We start from the raw sequence: 22747 nt of genomic DNA, 5'->3' as shown, positions 1-22747 counted from the left end.
GCCGTCTATGGGGTCGCACAGAGTCAGACACGACTGAAGCGACTCAGCAGCAGCAGCTTTTAATATAACCTAATTTTGTAAATTTCCTTCAATAGTGCTATATACTCTTTATTTGCCCAAATATTTATATATCTTTACGTCGTCTGTAATCGCAGTGGCTCATTTATTTTATACTCTTCCCTTTACATTTTCTCTTAGAATGACTACTATTAAAAAGACAAGATTTAACAAATGTCGGAGACGATGTGACAAAAGGAGACCCTTGCACACTGCTGGTGGGACTGTAAACTGAAACAATCACTTGTGGAAAATAGTATGGAGATTCCTCAAAAACTTAAGACTGGAATTACCATGTGACTACACTATACTTAGACTGACCAGGTTAATTTTGGAGGAATCTGATGGGTAAGAAATTGTATCTTGTTTTCATCTGCATCTCCCTGAAGCAAACTGAAAAACAATTTATCTAGAATATCGATCCTGCTGAAAAGTCACCAAGTCAAACACTGGATGTAGCAATATAGATTTCCTGTTACTTTGACAAGGTAGGGGCACACACCAGACCACAACTGATTAAGGAGAAGATGGAAGGAAAGAGGGACAGCAAGTACAGGCAAATCTTTGGAGTTTTGATACAAGGAACAGCAAAGAAGTAGGGCAGTAGGCAGAAAAGAAGTGGAATCAAAGGAAAACACAGTTTGGGTTTTCAGATTTTTTTTAGGATGGGTGAAATGACTGCTAGTAGAAATGATCTGGTAGAGTCAAAAACTGATGAGGTAGAAGTAGAATAGAGAACTGCTGGAGAGACGCCGTAAGTGGGCATGAGAGGACAGAAATTATCATAAACAAACATACGCAGTACTTCTGTACTAAAAAACACAGAACACTGATGAAAGAAATCAAAGAAGATCTAAATAAATAGGCAGATGTACCATATTTATGGACTGGAAGACTAAAAACGGTTAAGATGTTAATTTCCCCCACACGGAGAGATAAATTTAAGGCAAGTCCTATCAAAATCCCAGCAAGATGTTCTGTATATATATATAACACTATTCTATTAATAAAACTTATATGCAGGGCTTCCCAGGTGGGAGTCTCTGAGTTGGGAAGATTCCCTGGAGGAGGAAATAGCAACCCACTCCGGTATTCCTGCCAGGAAAATCCCATGGACAGAGGAGCCTGGCGGGCTACAGTCTATGGGGTCGCAGCGAGTCGGACACAACTGAGTGCGTACACAAAATTTATATGGAAAGGCAACTAAAACAGCTAAAATAATTTCAAAAATTAAAAAAGGAATTGTACAAAGCAGCAGCCTGTTCAAGACCTAGTACATAGCTCCAACAATCAAGACTGTGTAGTACTGGGTGAGAGGTAGATACATAGATCAATGAAATAGAATCCAGAACCCAGAAATGAAAACGTACAAATATGCTCTCCTGATTTCTGACAATAACATAAAAGCAATTCAATGGAAGGATGATAAACTTTTCAATAAATGGTGCTAGAGCAGCTGGACATTTATGGGGCGGGTGTGGGGGGGTAATGTTCAACCTAATTTTCACATTTCATACCAAAAAAACCCTCAAAATTGATCGTGAACTTAAAACATAAATGTTACAAGTAAAACCATAAACTGTCTGAACTAGAAAAAGAAAAAAACAAAACTCTTGGATCTATTGCTAGGCAAAGAGAACTTAAACTTAACATCAAAAGCACAATCCATAAAAGGAAAAATTTATAAACTGAAATTAATCAGAATTTAAATATATATATATGGTCTCAGTCTTCCCTGGTGGCTCAGATGGTAAAGCATCTGCCTGTGATGCGGAAGACCTGGGTTTGATCCCTGGGTTGGGAAGATCCCCTAGAGAAGGAAACGGCAACCCACTCCAGTACTCTTGCCTGCAAAATCCCATGGACGGAGGAGCCTCGTAGGCTACAGTCCATGAGGTCGCAAAGAGTCGGACACGACTGAGCGACTTCACTTTCACTTTCACTTCATGGTCTCAGAAAGACCCAGTTGAGAATGAATAGACAAGCTACCCTGGTGGTTCAGATGGTAAAGGATTTGCCTGCAATGCAGGAGACCCGGGTTCAATCCCTGGGTCAGGAAGATCCCCTGGAGAAGGGAGTGGCAACCCACTCCAGTATTCTTGCCTGAAGAATCCCTCGTGGGCTACAGCCCATGGGGTCACAAAGAGTCGGACACAACTCAGTGACTTCCACTTTCAAGTTTAATCAAACTTTCACAAACAAGCTACAGGCTGAGAGAAAATATTTGCAAACCATAACAAAAGACTAGGGCCTAGGATATTAAAAACAAAAAACAAACTTCTCAAAACTCAACAGTAAAACAATTTTTAAAAAACTGGAAAAGGACACTGTTATGGCTGAACTGTGTCCCCCCAAATCCATCTGCGGAAGCCCGAACTGGTCAAGTTAAAATGACGTCATCAAGGTGGGCCCTAATCCAGCGTGACTGGCGTCGTCAGTCACTCAGTCGCACCCGACTCTGCGACGCCGTGAACTGTAGGCTCCTCTGTCCATGATCCCATGGACATGCCAGGCTCCACTGCCCATGAGACTCTCCAGGGAGGATACTGGAATAGGTATTTCCTGCTCCAGGGAGAAAATCTGGACATGCCGACACCAGAGAGACGTATACACTCAGAAACAGACACGCGGAGGACACAGCAAGAGGGCTGCCATCTGCTAAGCAGAGTGACACCTCAGAAGAAACCACACCTGCCAACCTTGTTCTTGGATTCCTTGCTTCCAGAACTAAATAAATGAGAAAATAAATTTCCATTATTTAAGACATTTCATATGTGATATTTTGTCATGGTGGCTCTAGCAAACTCACACAAAGAAATACTTAACCCAGGAAGATACAGATGGCAAATAAGCACATTGAAAACAAAGTCAGCATCATTAGCTGTTAGGGAAATGTAAATTAACAACATAATGACTTACCATCACATACCTATTAAAATGGGCTAAAATTAAAAAGTGACCACACCAAATGCTGGAAAGGAGGCAGAGAGATCAGATTACTCATACACCACTGAGTTGGTTGGGATGTAAAACGTACAGCCACTCCAGAAAACAGTCTGACAGTTTCTTAAAAATTTTAACATACAACTATCTTATGGCCCAGTAACAGTACTCTTGCGTATTTATCCTAGGGAAATTAAAAACTTACGTTTACACAGGATCTTTACACAAATACTTAAAGCAGCTTTATTTATAACCCCAAACTGGAAACAATGCGGATGTATATCCACATCCTACCCAGTAAGAAGGAATGAACTACTGATACATGCTAAAACCTGGATGAATCTCCAAACTGTTATGCTAAATGAAAAAAGCCAGTCTCACAGGGATACACACATGAGTTCATTTAAAAAACATTCTTTACATTACAAAATTATAGAAATGGGAGAATAGGTTGGTGTATACAAAGGCAATATGAAAGATCTTTCTGGTGATAAAAATATCCTGTAACTTCACTGATTCAATATCAACTTCTCGGACGCGGTATTATAGTTTTGCAAGGTGTTACCATTTGAAAAACCTATATAAAAGGGTACACAGAATCTCTCTGCATTTTTTTCTTGTAACGACATGTGAATCTATAATTATGTCCATATAAAAATTTTTTAGTTCAAAGAAAATCATTAACTTAAAACATTTAAAATGTGTAATTTATAAATACAATATGCCTCAATAAAAATAGCTATGTGGTTAAAAAAAAAGCTTTAAAGGATATAAATTAAAACAAAAACTATACAGACCAGTGTTGTCCCATAGAACTTTCTGCAATTACTGATGCATTCTATATTTCTGTGCTATCTATAATAGTAGTCACTAGCTACACGCGGCTAATAAAACACTGAAAATGTGACTAATATAACTGAAAAACTCAAATTTTTATTTTACTCATTTTGATCAGTTTAAATAGCCACAGGCCATTGGTGGCTGCCAGACTGGATAAGGCACATCTAGACATTTTATAATGGGAAAGGTCATTATGTGCTAAGATGAAACTATGGCAAAAGTGTCTTCAGAAAAAGTGTGAATTTTATAGCACTGTATGATACCAGTAGGGTTTCCCAGGGAGCGCAGTGGTAAAGAGTCCTTCTGCCGACGCAGGAGATGTAAGAGTCACGGGTACAGAGTCAGGGAGATCCGCTGGAGGAGGGAACGGCAACCCACTTCAGTATTCTTGCCTGGGAAATCCCACAGTCAAAGGAGCTGGGTGGGCTACAGTCCACGGGATTGCAGAGTTGGACTCTGCAACTGAGCATTAACATTCAATTATCCTCAGGAAAAAGGAGACAAGTAAGAAAATAACAAGTATTATATCAAGTGTTAAATCAAAAGCAAAACTTCCTTAGAAAATGATGTCTACATTTTATTCATGGTTATAAAAATTACAGAATTATGAATGAAGACTAATGCATATTTTTAATTACAGTGAAGGGAGATAAAATCTCCAAGGCAGAAACAGATTCAACAACGCTGAGCAATTCTCTCTCTCAGAAAGGGAAGACTGTAAAACAAGTAACAGCTAACTCCGTGCCACGTGCTACTCTAAACTTTACTTAGAGGTAGGATTCCTCAGAATCAAAGACGCTGTTGACTGTAAGATGCACATTGTTGTCCACTGTTCAGTCATTAAAGCATGTCTGACTCTGCCACCCAGTGGACTACAACATACCAAGCTGCCCTGTCCATCACCATCTCCCAGACTTTCCTCAAACTCATGTCCATTGAGTTGATGATGCCATCCAACCATCTCAATTCTGTTACCCCTTCTCCTGCCCTCCATCTTTCCTAGCATCAGGGTCTTTTCCAATGGTTGGCTATTCGATCAGAGGGCCAAAGTATTGGAGCTTCAGCTTCAGCATCAGTCCTTCCAGTTAATATTCAGGATTGATTTCCTTTAGGATTGACTGGTTTGATCTCCTTGCTGTCCAAGGGACTCTCCAAGAGTCTTCTCCAGCACCACAGTTCAAAAGCATCAATTCTTCGGTGCTCAACCTTTATGGCCCAACTCTCACATCCGTACATGACTACTGGAAAAACCACAGACAGACTAGACAGACCTTTGTCAACAAAGTAATGTCTCCACTTTTTAATACACTGTCTAGTTTTGTCACAGTTTTTCTTTCAAGGAGCAAGAGTCTTTTAACATCATAGATGTGGTCACCATCTGCAGTGATTTTGGAGACCAGGAAAATAATATCTACCACTGTTTCCCCATGCATTTTGCCATGAAGTGAAGGCACCGGATGCCATGACCTTAAGTCTCTGAATGTTGAGTTTTAAGCCAGCTTTTTCGCTCTCCTCTTCCACCTTCATCAAGAAGTTTTTTAATCCCTCTTTGCTTTTTGCCATTAGGGTAGCATTATCTGCATATCTGAGGTTGATATTTCTCCCAGAAATCTTGATTCCAGCTTGTGATGCACACACAAGATGCACATGGTACTGTAGTATTTAATACTGAAAAAAAATCCATGCGTAAGTAGATTCACACAGTTCAAGCCCATGTGTTCAAGGATCAACTGTACATGACATTACGATAAAGGGATAACTATGGAAACAGCAAAAAGATCAGAGGTTGCCAGAGTTAGCAGAGAGAGAGAGGGATGAGTAGACAGAACACAGAGCATTTTTTGGGTAATGGAACTATTCTGTATGATACTGTAATCATTATTCATTTGTCAAAACCCATATTAAAACCTAGAAGAGAACCGGAAGTAAAGTACAGATTTTGGAGGATAATGATGGGTCAATGCAGGTTCAATGACTGTAACAAACATGCCACCTCCAGTGCAAGTTGTTGACCCCTGGTATATGGGAATTCTCTGTACTTTCTGCTCTATGTTGCTGTGAACCGGAAACTATTCTAAAAATTAATCTATTAAAAATATTTTTTATAATATCAAGGACATTTGCTATCACAGCCAGCTATTCAATCAACTCTGTATCATCACTATCACAAGCTGCTGCACAATACTAAAGGGGCAACTGGATTTAAGCAGCTTAAAACTGAAAGTGAAAGTGAAAGTGAAGTCGCTCAGTTGTGTCCAACTCTTTGCGACCCCGTGGACTCTAGTCCACCAGGGTCCTCCGTCCATGGGATCCTCCATGCAAGAATACTGGAGTGGGTTGCCATTTCCTTCTCTAGGGGATCTTTCCGACCCAGGGATGGAACCCAGGTCTCCCACATTGCAGGCAGACACTTTAACCTCTGAACCACCAGGGAAGCCCTGAATTCAAATTCAGTTCTGCTACTTACCACCAAGTTACCCTCTCTATGCCTCAATCCTCTCCTTTGTAAAAGATGTATTTAAAAAGGTGTGGGAATTAAATGAATGAACACATATGCAAAACTGCTTAGGACAGTGACCAGCTCATAGTTATAATTTGATAACTTAGCAATTACACTTGTGATAAGACTGAGGAAATAACAAGAAAAGCACACAATACAACACCTTATACTTTAAATCTCAAATTAGCATCCTTCTTCCTTCTTGTGCAAAAAAGAAAAACAAATAATAAAACTTTTCCCACATATCAAGTGTGTATCAGAGAGGGTAGGATAAAGTATGGGATTGTTTACAGTATCACCTCTGAAAGTTTTTCAAAACATACATACCACAAACCCAAATACTAAATTAGAAACTTTGAAATGTGTATATGGAAGCATAAGTCCTCCATAAGGTTCTAATAAACACACACACACAGACACACACATTCTTATTTTACCCAACCCATCTCCCAGGCTGATGGGAGATGAAATTATTGCATACCAGCAGTGAATGGGGTTTAATGCACTGAACTATATATTTTAACATAAATTTCTTGGAGTTCTTACATATTATCTAGATCGGGGCTGGCAAATAGAGCCTATAATTCAAATCTGGCCCAGCACTTAAGTTTATATATAAAGTTTTATTGAAACACAGCACACTCATTCAATCCCACATTGCCTACAACTGCTTCCATACAATCACCACTGAGCTGAGTCGCTGCTCCAGAGACTACACGGTCCACAAACTTGAAAATACTTTCTATCTGGCCTTTACAGAGAATGTTTCCCAGTCGTAGTCTGGATTATTCATGCAGAATGCTATTCAGTAGCTCAACTAGAACATTTACTGTTAACAATGAGTGCAGTGTAATTAGAGTCCCGAAGTACGTAGAAAATGAGAAGACTGGAAGGAAGCAAAGAAACAGTTCTTCACATTAAGCGTACAGAGCACAGAAACAGTTTCCCTGCAGCATTCCTTCTTTAAGGAAACTCTTCCTCCTCCGATTCCAAGCAAGAAATCTTGGCCAAGTTTACGCTCTCTCCCATGGTCACAGGAGTGGGCACATAAACTAAATCAGGAGGACCTGCTTCCACTTTCCAGTGTGGAATGAGGAAAGACACGCAGTCCCTCTCTGATGGTTAGCTGAGGTTTTAGACATGATGCTGGCATCCATGTCCCCACTGCAGAGAACACAGAACCTCCTCTGCATAAGGAGAAAATGAAGCTGAAAGGCAGAGATGAGACGAGAGAGAAGACCGTCTTGGTGACATCCTCAGCTCAGGTTCCAGCTACCCTTGAGCCCAGCTGCACTGCTGGCATCCCAAGTGTGGGCTATGTGAATGAGGAAACTCCCTTTCTTGCCCAAGGAGATTTTTAAAAGGCTGGTGACATTTGCAGTCCAAGGATTCTAACTAACACGACAAGCAACTTCTTCAGGCATGGAACAGTTTGTTCCTTTAATCACTCATTCATCCATTCATTTATTTTCACGAGAATGAGAATAGTTCTGGTCACCAATTTGGTTCATCCTTCATTAAATCTTTCATAAATTAATAGATGTTCATAATTAGAAAGTTATTCTAAAAAACTGAACGAGGGTACAGTAACTTCTCAACCATTAGTTATTATTTCTCAGTTGATTGTTCCTAGTATAAAACAACTGAGAAAAAAACATAAGTTATCTGATATATATACAAAAAAACCCTTCAGGTATACTCATCCCTACTGTTTCCATCTCAACAATAATTGTTGATAATCAGAAAAATGAGCCTAAGACACTATAATATTCTGATTTATCAAAGAAAGATTCTATCATATTTAATATGTATTAACCCTAAAAAGTCAAAATAACTCACTTGGCAAATCTTCAACAACTGAGACAAAAACAAAAAATATTTTGTTAACCCTCTATAATTCAGGAAATTAAGTTTTTCATAATATCTCACAGAAAGCTCAAGTTTCACTCTACTTTCAAATTAGCTTCTTGTAGCTAAGGAGAATTTTACGGAGAATTTAACAGAAGATATCATCCTACAAATGTATAGTTATTGCACTGGGTGAGAATTTTACCTGCTTATTTTGTAAATACAAATACTGCCTTCAATCAATTTTTTAAATTCCACAGTTTAATCTATTTGATATTTTATTCTTAAATTACCTATCTGTAACAGAATCTAATCATAAAATAATATTAGAAATAGATGATGCTTTGAAAGAAAATTTCACATAACCTTGAAATAACATCTTTAAGGATTACATACCTGTTGGGAGTTCTGTTAAAGGCACACTACATCAAGACACCTTAAGTGACTAACCAACCCTAAGACACCCTTAAAGATACTCTCTAGAGGAAAGGAGGTCCACAATGCATTTAAAAATTTTAACAAAATACACACACACAGGTGCACCTTCATCTCTCCAGAGGGACCTGAAGGCCGCCAATTCATCTTTTGTTATTTTATAATGACTTACTCTGTGGCCTATCAAAGCATGAAGACCATACTTAGCTTTTCAATAAACACTCTTAGATCAAAGCACACATCTTTAAGAAAACTGTTGTTGTTTAGTCACTAAGTCATGTCCAGCTCTTTTGTGACCCCATGGACTATAGCCCACCAGGCTCCTCTGTCCATGGGATTTCCCAGCAAGAATACTGGAGTGGGTTGCCATTTCCTTTCACAGGGGATCTTCCCAACCCAGGGACTGAAGCCCATGTCTCCTGCTTGGCAGGCAGATTCTTTACTATTGAGCCACCTGGGAAGCCCTTGGTGTTGGTTTAGTTGCTAAGTCATGTCCAACTCCTTTAGAGCCCATGGACTGTAGCCTGCTAGGCTCCTCTGTCCATGGGATTCTCCAGGCAAGAATATTGGAATGGGTTGCCATTTCCTTCTCCAGGAGATCTTCCCAACCCAAGGATCAAACCCGGGACCCCTGTATTGCAGGTAGATTCTTTACCAACTGAGCTATGAGAGAATGGGAAGCCCTTAAGAAAATTAAATAGTGCAAGCAAACGTTTATAATAAAAAGCTGCCTGCCCATCCTCTCTTCAAACCCCAGACAACCAATTTTCTTTATCTTAGCTACTTAGTCAGTTGTCTCAAAATCTAATATATGAATACTACTCTTGCCTGGGTTATTACTAACTTATCACAACATTAACAGCTAACATGCATTGTGTTACCAACTGCCAGACACAGAACTTTACATACGTTTTCTCATTTAATCTTCACAGCAACTTCATGATATAGGGGCTATTATGTCCCCATTTTAGTCTGGGAAACTGGAACACAGTACTCTGGAACTTGCCCAGAGTCACATGGGTAACAAGTAGAAAACTAGGATTTGAACAGAACCACTTGCAACCTATACACTCCTATATGTACCTACTGAACAGTCCACTCTTAATAAAAATTTTGTGGATAAGTCTCACAAATTAAATAAAAACAGTGATCAAAACAGTACGATGGCCCTTCTCACAATCAAATGTAATTTTTTTGTTCTACAGATCAGTAATTTTCAATTTTGGCTTTGCCACAGTTCATGAGGTCACCGATTAATTGCATTTTCATTTTATATATATTGAATCAGTGGTTACTATGCTTGAGGTATAGTATTTTTAAATCTAAATTACAAGTATATGGCCTATAGCTGAATTTTTGTTGAATAAAAAAAGGGATCAGATCCTAAAGTCTGACAGAAAGACCTGTTTTGCAGGGAAAGAATGTGCCAGCAACCTATTAGAAAAAGAAAAGCAATTTTCAGTACTTCAGTTTAATACTCTAAACAAAGAAAAAATGAAACACTGCTGCTGCTAAGTCACTTCAGTCATGTCCGACTCTGTGTGACCCTATAGACGGCAGCCCACCAGGCTCCCCCGTCCCTGGGATTCTCCAGGCAAGAACACTGGAGTGGGTTGCCATTTCCTTCTCCAATGCATGAAAGTGAAAAGTGAAAGTGAAGTCGCTCAGTCACGTCCGACTCTTTGCGATCCCATGGACTGCAGCCTACCAGGCTCCTCCATCCATGCGATTTTCCAGGCAAGAGTACTGGAGTGGGGTGCCATCGCCTTCTCCAAAAATGAGACACAAATATACACAAATGTAACGTGAGGCAATTATAAGGGCTCTCTGTTTGAGCAAGAGCTGACTTAGAGCTTTGAACTGGATTGCCTAGATGATGTAGAACTTTCATCTCTTGATTGCTTCCTTTTTTTTCCTCTCAATTTCAAAACTTCTATTACTGCCTTTTCTCTAGTGTCTCATTTTTTTAATGCTGTTTTTTTGCTTCACATTATGTAAAAAGTTAGCATTAAAAAAAAATGAGACACTAGAGAAAAGGCAGTAATAGAAGTTTTGAAATTGAGGGGGAAAAAAAGGAAGCAATCAAGAGATGAAAGTTCTACGTCATCTAGGCAATCCAGTTCAAAGCTCTAAGTCAGCTCTTGCTCAAACAGAGAGCCCTAATAATGATACTCTGACTGAAGGGAGTATCATGGCCTCATTATATGAAAGAGCAGGGGTGGCTTACTGAGGATGTATTAGCAAGTGAGACGGAAGGCTGGTGACAGACAGCAAGTCAGCTGGATCTAGAGACCAACATATGGTATCCATCCACTTAAGTTTTACTTCTAACCAGTCTAGATAACGGGAATCCAAACTTACTGACTACACTTCTCCTTTCAGCAGTTACTTGGTTTCGCCTATCTTCCCAACTAGGTCATTAACTTCTGGACAGCAGAAGCTATTTATTACATTTTCACCTATAAAACCTAGCACAGTGCTGTGCATCTAGCAGAGAGATGACCAAGCCTATCAACCTTGAAAAATTACAACATACATCAGAACATTAAAGTCTGACGAAATCTGAAGACAGCATATAGTCTAGCCTCTTTATCTTAAAAGCAAAGAAAGAAAGTATAATTCAAATGTCTACTGGCCTAAAGTAGAAAAGCTGGGATTAGCAGCCTAATCCCCTGATAATCAGTTTATCTTTTTCCAAATAGCCTCTAATTTTTTCCATTAAAATAAAAGTCTATCTCATCAGAAAACAAAAGTCAACAGCATCAGTACTCACTTTATGTCAGGGCCCAAGGCCCTTTAGATTAGGTCGGCAGTCTATGTACCTAGATCTGCGATGACTGCTTTATAAACATTATTCTACTTAGAGGTAGGTACTATGAACCTAATTTCACAAAAGCATAAAATGTAATTTGACCATGATGATAGTAAGAGGCAGAATCTAGATTTTCCATTTGTCACTAGTCTTGGCTTTTAACCAGTATCCATCCTATACTGTTTCACATTGACTTTATCACGAATATCCTGAAGTCTCAAGATAAACAAATAATTAAATGACTTACTAAATGAATGGATTATTTAATTAACTGAAAAGTAAGGTTCTCTCACAGCAAATACTTCTAAAAAGGAGGGTTCATTGTTCATCTAGTTACATAATCCCCTAAGAAAGGTTTTAACAGTGAGCAGTCTGCATATTAACAGATTTAAGGAACAGATAATGTCTTTACCTCACAAATGATCTATTCAACAAATAGTGAGAAACAATTTTTGTGACACAGTGCTAAATTTGAACATAAAAAGTAAAATAAACTTGTTCCTGCAAGATCCTATTCCATTAAATTAAAACCCAAACAAGTTTCTAAACCATTTATCAAAATCAAAATAAATATATAACACCATTCTCCTTCTGGTTGGAGAAAGGAGAAACATTAGCTGAGCACCTACAATGTGCCAGTTATTAAAGCTCAACAAAGCTCAACACAACCTGATCCCTTAAAGCCAAATGAACTAGGCAGCATTTCCATTTTCTGATGAACAAACTGAGGCTTTAAGAGGCTAAGAACCTGTCTCAGGTCACTTGGCTCATTACTACAAATCCAGAATTGGAACCCAAGTTTGTCTAGCCAAAAGTCCATGCTAAGCAAGTTAAAGCTACTATTATCCTATTTGCTCACCAAAGCAAATAAAGGTTTGTTCAGTTTCTTTCCAAGGAAGAATGAAGACACTGCTTACTTCTCACTTAATCCTTATTATAGCTTATATTACTTCATCCCATTATTAAAAATCATGAACCTAAAACTCAAGAGAAGTAGCTTACCCAAGAACACACACAGAATTATCCCAGGTCTATTGTTTAGACCCTAAGTCATGTCCAACTCTTTATAACCCCATGAACTGCAGCATGCCAAGCTTCCCGGTCCTTCACTACCTTCTGGAGTTTGCTCAGACTCATGTCCATTGAGTGGGTGGTGCCATTCAACCACCTCATCCTCTGTCGCCCCCTTCTTCTTTTGCCTACAGTCTTTCCCAGCATCAGGGTCTTTTCCAATGTGTCAGCTCTTCGCATACCAGCTGTGAGTGCAAAACTAACCACAGGAAAAATGCATAGCTCTGGTATTAACAGTTATGAGCTTAAGACTCAAAATATCTGAACTAAGCGAATCCAGTGTTTGCCAAGTAAAAAGGAATGGTAACTGTCATGTATTTCAACTTTCACTTTCACTGATGAGGAAGTTGATTTTCTAGTTAAGATTCTATCAAATGGTAACCTGAAGCCTGGTCTCTGAATTTCAAGCCTACAGGCCATTCCATTACACCAAGCAATCTCTGGATTTGTCGCCTGTTGAAATTATTCCTAAAGTACCAAACAATGAACTACTTCACAAAGCAAAAGTTTATGAAGAGAGAAAAGTTATGTTAAAATACACAGAATCAGTATTTATGTATTTAAAAATACTTTCACAGGAAGAGGTGATTAGAAATGTTCCTTAGCAACATTTTCAGCGGCGTCTTCTGAAAACTTTGTCTATTTCTTGATATAGTTTTAGGGCCTGAAGCGTGAACTAAAAGAGAGATATCTCCAATGCCAATTCTGAGAATTTTTTTTACCATTTGGTCAAAAAAGAACGTTTAGTTTTATTGTACAGCTCTGTTTGTTAGAAATCCAGAGTAGCCTTTTCACTTAAGAGTGGCGTCCCACTGTTTTTGATAAGTCAAAGTGACAAATGAGAAGGTGACAAGTATTAGTATATAACATGGGTAAGTGCTTGTATTTATATTTTACTAAGTAATATAAGCATGCTATGGGCTTCCCTCCTGGCTCAGTGGTAAAGAATCCACCTGCCAATGCAGGAGACGTGGGTCGGATCTCTAGGTGGGGGAAGATCCCCTGGAGAACGGGGATGGCAACCCACTCCAGTATTCTTGCCTGAAGAATCCCATGGCCAGATGAGCCTGGCGGTCTACAGTACAAAGGGCTCCAAAAAAGTTTGTACCGACTTAACCACTAAACAACAAACAATACACCGGCTATAATCTCAACTGCAGAAATAAACAGAATCATTCTAATGCATGATAACCAGTTAGAGGCTTCCATGTTTGTTCACCCTACCACAACAGAGATTGTCTTCATCCCTTAAAAGGCTCATAAAAACTATACGAGTTTTTCAGGAAGCTTTGCAGCTGCCCTCCGCACATCACTGTGGGCCATTCAAAACCGGGAGGCATCGAGAATCGCTTCCAGGCCTGAATGAGCACTCCCTCAGTTATGAACTAAGAAGTAAACACGTCCAGAATGCTACTGATCCTGGAGCGGAGCGCTGTTTACTTCCAGGGAAGATACTCATGTGATGGGAAAACGTGTTGCACTATCCTCTTCTGGCTCCTGTCCCCCTTAAAAACAAGACACTTTGACAAGCTACTGTGAGCGTGGGTCTATTCCCAAAAGTTTCGACCTCTCTTTTTAATCGTTTAAGGATAAACGCTAAAATACGGACAGCTGACACAAGGTGCCCCGAGGTGCTGCCTATGGCACAACAGGAAGGACATCACTTTGGCCAAGAAACTGTGTCCGTACCCTACACATCTCCAGAGAGCCAAATGGGAAGAACAGACACGGTCGTTCACTCTGGTGAAGGGAAACTGAAGAAATCAAAACCAAACGCGCTTCCTTCTCCCCCCACCCCCGCGGGGAGGCTTGAGCAGAACTAGGCGCTCAAGCTGCAGTTCCAAACCAGCACCAGGCCCCCGTCTCCAGCGGACCGGCGAGCAGCGCAGCGACAGCGGAGACCCGTCAGCACCTCCACCCCTGCCCTCCAGGCACAGCCGGGGACGGCGTCCCGGAGCACGCCCCGGCCGGGCCCGCCCCGCTATCTCCTCCCCCGTTATCCGCTCACAGCCCGCTCGGGCCTGGATCTGCCTGCCCGCCCTCCCCAACTCCGGCACGCTCCACTACCCCACACGCGCAGGCCGCCGCCCGGCCGCGCGTCCGGGGGCGAAGGGCCGGGGGGACCGTGGGGCGAGGACTGCGCTCGGAGCCGCTCCTCACCTCTGGATGGAGAAGGGGCACGCAGCCCGCTTCGCTCTCGTACTCATCCGGGCCGTCCGCCATCTTGGTGTTAAATCCCTCCTCCCGCTGCATGCCGGGAGAAAGCGTTTCACCCTCGCGGGGCTCGGGCGAGGCGGAGGGCGAGCGCGAGGGCGAGCGCGAGCCCCGCCGGAGGCGACGCGGTCGCCGCGTCCTCCTCCCCTCCCCCCCGTGCCGCCCCCTCTGCCCCCTCCCCCTCGGAGCGCGCGGGTCCCTGCGCGCGTGCGCGCGTGTGGGGCCGGCCCGCGCGGGAGCGCGCTCTGCTGCACTGCGCCGGGGCCGGCGGCCTGAGGCTCTGGGCGTGGGCGCCGCCGCGCGGGGGCGGGCCCTGGCCTCCCGCAGCCGTGCGCCTCTGGCTGCCGGGGGGATTCGGCCGCCCAGCAAGGGGGTAACCCGGTCCTTTACGTGGGAAACCTTGCGGCGGCGCAGCCACGAGGGCAGGGCTCGGAGCCGTGCAGCCGGGACTCGGGGGCCCGGGCAGTCGGGACAGCCCACGCCAGCAAATCCCGCTGTCCCGATCCGAGACCCCCGGGACCCGTCCTCAGCGACCTGGGGTGCAGCCATCACCCCGCTCCAGGTACTAGCTTTGGGACGCTCAGGCTTGAATCCAGATGTGCGTCGCTCCTGGAAAAAGAAAGACGCACCCCTTCCTCCGCCCTCAGAAAGATCGTCCCGCAGTTTATGCCTCCGGGGGGACCCCAGAAAACACGGATAAAGCTTGGGATTTCTTCCTGAAGAAGCCTTTTTAAAACGATCCCAAACTGCCCTGTCTTGAATTACGAATAACCACATTTAAAATGAACGCCCTCAAAACCCGCACGCCCCCTTCTGCTACATTTTAATGTAATCCAGGAATTCAGAACTGAAGTTATTTAAACTGAATTCGCTGAAATGCGAACCAGAGGAAAATACATTTTTTTTAACGGATATTAGGGCTCCATGGTGGGTAGCGGGGATTGGGTTTTAGAAATGTGCTGATGGCACTGTTATAGAAAGTATTTATTTATTAGCTATTAAAAATCGAAAATCTAAACTGCTCAGAGAACGATTTAGCAACAAGCATTATTTCATAGGGATCCTGATACTAACCTGTTTTGTGTTAAAGGCAAATCAGGAAGAAGCCTGCAATCCGACAGTATCAGATTTATTTGTAATCAGGAGGGAGGGCACTCCGAGGAAGCTTGAATACCGCTCAGAAAGGTAGGAGAAAGCGTCTTCTGTGAGGTTTAGGTTCCCGCCAGAGGAGGTCTGTAGGGTCTGGGTGAGCGGGGATCGGTTCTGGATTGGACGCTGTTTCTGAGGCGGGATTTGGAAAAGAGGGGTAACCGGGGATTGGATGCTGTCAGTGGGAGAGGGCGGCCTAGTAATTGGGTAGTATAGTAATAAAAGAAAAAAGCAAAGTGTCTGGGCATCATTGGCAAGAGAAAAGTATCTCTCAGAGCGGGGTAAAATGGCATTTTACAGACGCTGCATGGCTGGGGGGAAAAAATAGCATCTCTGTTAACTTTGTGGCTGGTTTTATCAGTGTCTGTTCTCCCAGCACAGTTGCTTTTTCTCATTTTGGTCTGAGCTGATTTTCATTCTTTTGATCCTGGCCCAAACCAAGAATTTTGGTTCTGACTCCTCCACCCATTATGCAGAGTTAAACAGAATTAGGGTCCTGCTTTCGGTGCTCCAGACTGCTTTCAGACACATTTTCACATGGACAGAAATAATTTTCGCTACAACAATTCAGTTTTCATCTTGTCCCATTGGTGTAGATAAGATCGAATTAGAGAACTAAAGGAGTATGTGAAATTTGACATGTGTTTAGCTTGGGGATGAGGTGCGGTTACTGACGAGTTCTTGGACCCTTTAACAAATGGAAATTGATAAGAGGCCAGGCTTCAGGCAAAGCTTTATTGGGACTCACAGCAGGAGGAAGTGAATTCAAGTAACAGGTGCCCTTGCTCTCCTAGGAGGTCAGGCTGGTTCCTTAAATGCAGTAAGTGTTGGGCTGATTGGTGGGATGGCTGGGGGATGGGGTGTTTAGGTGGTCTGCTCACCCCCTTGGTGGTACTGTGTGTAGGGATGATACAAAATACTCTGCTCCCCACACCACCAAAATGGCAGTTGGTGTATGCCCTGTTTGTGTCTTATTTTTGACAGTTGCCCTAGCTGCACGTGTAGTTAATTTTTGCCCCTTATGGTTTCTCTATATCCTGCTGCTCGAGGAGACTTTTGTCCAGGTACAAATGCAAGCAATCTGGTAGAGAGTCCCAGGTCCCAGTTACCTCAGTGCTAATGGTGCTCTGATTCACTATGCTGGACCCCTGCCAGGTTTCCTGTTCAGAAGGATATTAAAAGAGCAAACTTACATGAGGGCTTCCCTGGTGGCTCAGACGGTAAAGACTCTGCCTGCAACACAGGAGATGTGAGTTTGAACCCTGAATCTGGGAGATTCCCTGGAGAAGGAAATGACAACCTGCTCCAGTATTCCTGTCTGGGGAATTCCAAGGACAGAGGAGCCTGGTGGGCTACAGTCCATGAGATCCCAAAGCATCGGATGCAACTGAATAACTTAACACACACACACATGAGGATTTTCATTAGGACAGTTTGGATGTGTGGTAACTTACAGGCCCAGACTGTGACCGGGCTACTTTCACAATGCTCCCTGGCAGTGCTGCCGCTGACCTCTTCCCCAAGCTCCTGGCCCATCACTGCATGGATGTATCCTGATTAGTTTATGTCCCCTAAGGTATCAGATCAGGCTTCCACGGTGGCTCAGCGGTAAAGAACCTGCCTGTAACCCAGGAGCTGCAGGAGCTGCAGGTTCAATCCCTGGGTAGCAAAGATCGCCTGGAGGAGGGCATGGCAACCCACTCCAGTATTCTTGCCTGGAGAATTCCATGGACAGAGGAGCCTGGTGGGCTCCAGTCCATGGGGTCACCGAAGAGTCAGACACAAGAAACTTGGCACACACGCAAACACGCTTGCAAGGTATTAGATCAGCAACTCGGGGCTCCTCTCTCATTGACTTATTTATACCTAAGAATCAGACTGAGAGTTGGAAATTGAACTAAAGTTGGTTCAGCTGATTTATATTATTTAGGAAACATTCTTCTATCCAGATTTCCCAGGCTAGTCAGACCACCTGGGTTTGAATCCTGTTTCTGTCGTCTTTACTTTCTTCCCTACATATCTGAATCCAGTTTCGTTTCTACTCTTAGTTCCTATTTGAGGACAGTGTATTTCTTCTTCTGTTTACTTTTTCCTTTCCTTGAGGAAATGGTGGTGGAGACAAAGGCCCTGTTAAGGCAAGATACAGCCTGCGTGAGAAAACCAGGGTTATTTTATCTTTGCTGAAAGTTTATTCTAGCTCATATCTCTTATCTCTTTCCCATAAGGAAATGCCCTGAGACTTCAGATTGTCTCCCCATCTTAAAGTCCTGGAACTTTCACTTTCGTTGTAAACCTCAGCTCCGTGGTTCACTTTCTCTACCTCACCAGACTTTCTTGCAGCTATTTCTAGTAATGTACAGTCACAAAATGAAACACAAAACCAAACTAGGTTGGTTTCTCTGCCAATTAGTGTGAATCTCAGATATTTGCTATCTTTATCAGTGTAGCTTGAGTTAGGTAGGTGGATGAAAGGGCACAGTTAAGAAGTAAGCTCATTCATTCTTCTCTGCTTTGTTTCAGAATATTATGCTCCTTTGTGTCCCTGTCTATTTTTTATTTCTCTCTCTCTCTCTTTTTAACTTTAGAATATGCCACTTTCATTTTTTGATTGCTAAATTGGTGAATTTTCTAGACCTTTTTTTTTTTTAACAGGTACTAAGGGAGAAAATCTGTAGTGCAGTTTTAACTGACCATCTGGACATTTTAGAAATCCCCCACAGCTGAAAGTTTTCCTCCATCCTCAGTCAGCTTTTGATCTGCTAATATAATTAGATACTAGAGCAGGGGTCCCCAATCTCTAATCTAATGCCTGATGATCTGAGATGGAGCTGATGTAATAATAATAGAAGTAAAGGGCACAATAAATGTCATGTGCTTGAATCATCCCCCCTACCCTGGTCGGTGGAAAAACTGTCTTCCACGAAACTGGACCCTGGTGCCAAAAAGATTGGGAACCGCTGTTCTAGAGACTGTTCTCAGATTTCTGAACCTGAGAGTTCCCTGACACCTCCACCCCTCATTGGTAAGTTTGGGTTCTTTCTACGATTGGTTACCTCATTCACTGCAAGACTTTTTTCCTAATTTCATCCCCTGAGATTCATCTCAAATTCAACTTTTGGGATACTTGCCATTAGATTAGTCAATTATGAGAAGACAGTGGGAACTACAGATTTCCAAACATACATACACACAATTTTGCGTAAATATTAGAGAGTTCAGGACTTTCTCAGCGTAGTCCAGGGATCCCAGTTTGGGAAAAAAAAGAAAAATCCTGATTGTGATAAATGATGACTCTAGTTCTTGACTAATAACTTTAACTTTTAAAGGACTTTGAGAAGTCATCTAGTTTATCCTAGGTTAAAATAAAATTAAAATTATTCTCAGTAAGTATATGGGCTTCCTTGGCAGCTCAGCAGTAGAGAATCTGCCTGCCAAATGCAGGTTCCATTCCTGGGCTGGGAAGATCCCTGACAGTAGGAAATGTTAACCAGCTGTTGACTTTTTTTGTGATTACACATACAGATCAAGTAACACCCTAGTGGATGCTCTTTAACTTGCTTTGAGACTCACTAGGGTCTTGATGAAAGTGAAAGAGGAGAGTGAAAAAGCTGGCTTAAAGCTCAACATTCAGAAAACGAAGATCATGGCATCTGGTCCCATCACTTCATGGGAAATAGGTGGGGAAACAGTGTCAGACTTTATTCTGGGGGGCTCCAAAATTACTGCAGATGGTGACTGTAGCCATGAAATTAAAAGATGCTTACTCCTTGGAAGAAAAGTTATGACCAACCTAGATAGCATATTCAAAAGCAGAGACATTACTTTGCCGACTAAGGTACGTCTAGTCAAGGCTATGGTTTTTCCAGCGGTCACGTATGGATGTGAGAGTTGGACTGTGAAGAAAGCTGAGTGCCGAAGAACTGATGCTTTTGAACTGTGGTGTTGGAGAAGACTCTTGAGAGTCCCTTGGACTGCAAGGAGATCCAACCAGTCCATTCTGAAGGAGATCAGCCCTGGGATTTCTTTGGAGGGAATGATACTGAAGCTGAAGCTCTAGCACTTTGGCCACCTCATGTGAAGAGTGGACTCATTGGAAAAGACTGTGATGCTGAGAGGGATTGGGGGCAGGAGAAGAAGCGGACGACAGAGGATGAGATGGCTGGATGGCATCACTGACTCGATGGACGTGAGTCTGAGTGAACTCTGGGAGATGGTGATGGACAGGGAGGCCTGGGATGCTGCAATTCATGGGGTTGCAAAGAGTCGGACATGACTGAGCGACTGAACTGACTGACTGAGGGTCTATTAGTCATTATTACAGAGCTCTGTGGATGAAGATATTCTGTTGTCATTCTGGCCTTGCAGCCCATTATCACAATTGTGTCCACTTTCCTTCTGTAGGTTAAGTGCTACCACCAGGCCTCCGCTGTTTTGGATTCCTGTCAATCCAGATAATGTTAAGGAACCCAGTCCCACAGCAGCATCTCTTCACTGTCACCTGTAATGGATAATTGCCACTGGGCTTCTTGGAGATGTCAATGGTACCCTCACCACCGACTTTCTTACTGCCTTTGAGGTGGGTGCACCCACCGGACTCTTACAGAGAACACAGTCAGATGGTGAGTTCTCAGGGATAATATTATAAATTTTTCTTATATTCTAACCTCTCTGAGCCTTCGGACACCTTCCTCAAGGCAGTCAAGGCACTTCTAGAGTCTGTCCTTCATTTCCTATAGGTCTTCACCCTATCCAAGGTCTAAGGAGCCATCCTAGCAATATATTAGACTTAGCTCATGTGTCCTGCCACATCGTGAAACTCCAGATGGTTTTCAACCTCAGCGAGTTCTCTGCTGTCCTTCTTTGCCTTCCCTGATCTGGCAGTTTCAGGATTCACTCCTCTGTTCCTTCAGGTAAATAAATGTTAACCAGGTCTTACAGATCTTTGTTTCTGTGTCTGTTGCTTCATACAGGTTTACTGTAGGGTCTCCAGAAAAGGGAGGCTATTCTTAAGCAGAGCAGAGGAAGGTACTTGTACCAACACAGATTTCACAAGACATTTTGACAATTTCTCAGGCTTGTTCACCTAAATGCTACTGTTGAAAGTCTCAGGATTCTACTTTTTCCCCTTATAGGGCCCTGCCTTTAGCATAGAAGACTTGTCAAGACAGTATATTCAGTCTTCTGTGTAGCTCTGTGACCTTCCAACTCAGTCCTGGATCTGATTATCAGCACAGTTTGCTTTGTGGATACAAAAAATAAGCATCCCTTTAAGTACTGCCTTGGAGGCTTTCTGATTTTCATAGCCTGCCTGGAGTTAAGTGTTGGTAACATGAGTCTATCCTTTCTTTAAGTCTTCATGCCCTGCCATGCATGTGTGCTCACATAGCCCACTAGGCTCCACTGTCCATGGAATTTTCCAGGCAAGAATACTGGAGCTGGTTACCGTTTCCTTCTCCAGGGGATCTTCCCAACCCAGGGATCAAACCCATGACTCCTGAGTCTCTTGCACTGGCAGGCAGATTCTTAAAGACTGTACCACCTGGGAAGAAAGTCTTCATGAGTCCTTAACAAAAATAAGTCAATCTACAGGTCTTACAACTGCCATTGTCTTCAGACCGTTCAAGGGCCATCCTTACTTAGTTCATAGACAAATGCTTGACTTTCTACGTGTGATTTTGCACATGGCACTCTACATATGTCAGTGCCACTCTCTCAGTGCATCCAACCCTCTCCTTCCCCCCACCTCACCCCCCGCGCCCATGTCTTTCTGTTGTCTGCAGGCATAGGTTTTGAGCTGGTCGTCACTCTGGGTGCCTGGAGCTTTGTCCAGATGAGAGCCTTTGGAGAGCTGTGTACATCGTCCCTCGGAATTGTCAGGAGTGCCTGACGTGGAGGAGCTGATGATGGATTCTCTGGCTCTACCCTTCAGTGTCAGCTCCTTCCACCCCCCAGTCTGTGCCTGTGCTAAAATAGCTGGCTGGGCTTCTGTAGGCATCCCAGGTGGTGGCGGCAGAGAGTTCCTACTGCAGTAGCAAGAGATGTCCCAAGCACTTGACACAGACCGTGGCAGAGCAGAGTTGGCTCCAGCAGAAATGGCTGGAGCAAAGTGGTAAGCCAAGCAAGTATGAAGAATGAATGAATGTGTCTACATTCATGTACATCTGACTTATTGTGATGATCAGACTATACCAGGATTATTTCTCTGTGTCCTGTCACAAATGCTAGATGCTAAGTACTTTAAAAATAGGAACATGGGATAAATTCATATTGAGTGTCTCCTGAAATGATGCACTGAGAAGCCAATGTCACTCCTGTGATATTCCTACCAAAAGTCATATCCTGAATCTAATCATGAAGCAGAAACATCTGACAAACCCAAAGTGAGGGACATTCTACAAAATATACGGCCTGTACTCCTTAAAAATGTCACTGTCATAAAGGACAAAGGAACAGTGAGGAATTATTATGAGTTAAATAAAAATTGAAGGCAATATGTGACCCAGAATCTTATGTTGCATTAGCAGACAACATATGTTGCTACTGGAACAACTGGCAAAATTTGAATACGATCTGTATAGTAGACAGTACTTTTGTATCAATGCTGCCTTCCTGATTTTAATCATTGCCTTATGATTATATAAAAGAATGTTCTTGTTTTTAGGAAATTTATGCTGAAATATTTAAGTATAATGGAATGTTATGACAAAGTCTCAAGGAGAAAATAATAAAAGGTTAATGTTTGAGGAACATGGGTAAAGGATATGTAGCAATTTTGTATTCAGTTACCACAGCAAAGATCTGAAATTATGTCAAAACAAAGAATTTTAATTTTAAACAAACGGTAGATACTATTTATTCACATATATGTATGCTGCTGC

At 42.4% G+C, this 22747-nt stretch overlaps 1 protein-coding gene and 1 pseudogene across 1 annotated transcript in view; both read right to left on the bottom strand.

Moving 5' to 3' along the window:
- Positions 1–14759, bottom strand: part of ZDHHC17 (zinc finger DHHC-type palmitoyltransferase 17) — a 97910-nt gene extending 83151 nt beyond the window's left edge. The window contains exon 1 of the mRNA XM_068970157.1: positions 14667–14759. Within this exon, the coding sequence (XP_068826258.1) occupies positions 14667–14759 (93 nt within the window). The remainder of the gene's footprint in view (positions 1–14666) is intronic.
- Positions 14760–16888: 2129 nt separating this feature from the next.
- Positions 16889–22747, bottom strand: part of LOC138078569 (14-3-3 protein theta pseudogene) — a 111083-nt pseudogene continuing 105224 nt past the window's right edge.

Source organism: Capricornis sumatraensis, chromosome 4 (genome assembly GCF_032405125.1).
Source record: "Capricornis sumatraensis isolate serow.1 chromosome 4, serow.2, whole genome shotgun sequence".
Taxonomy (NCBI): domain Eukaryota; kingdom Metazoa; phylum Chordata; class Mammalia; order Artiodactyla; family Bovidae; genus Capricornis; species Capricornis sumatraensis.
This window is presented reverse-complemented; position numbering and strand designations above follow the sequence as displayed.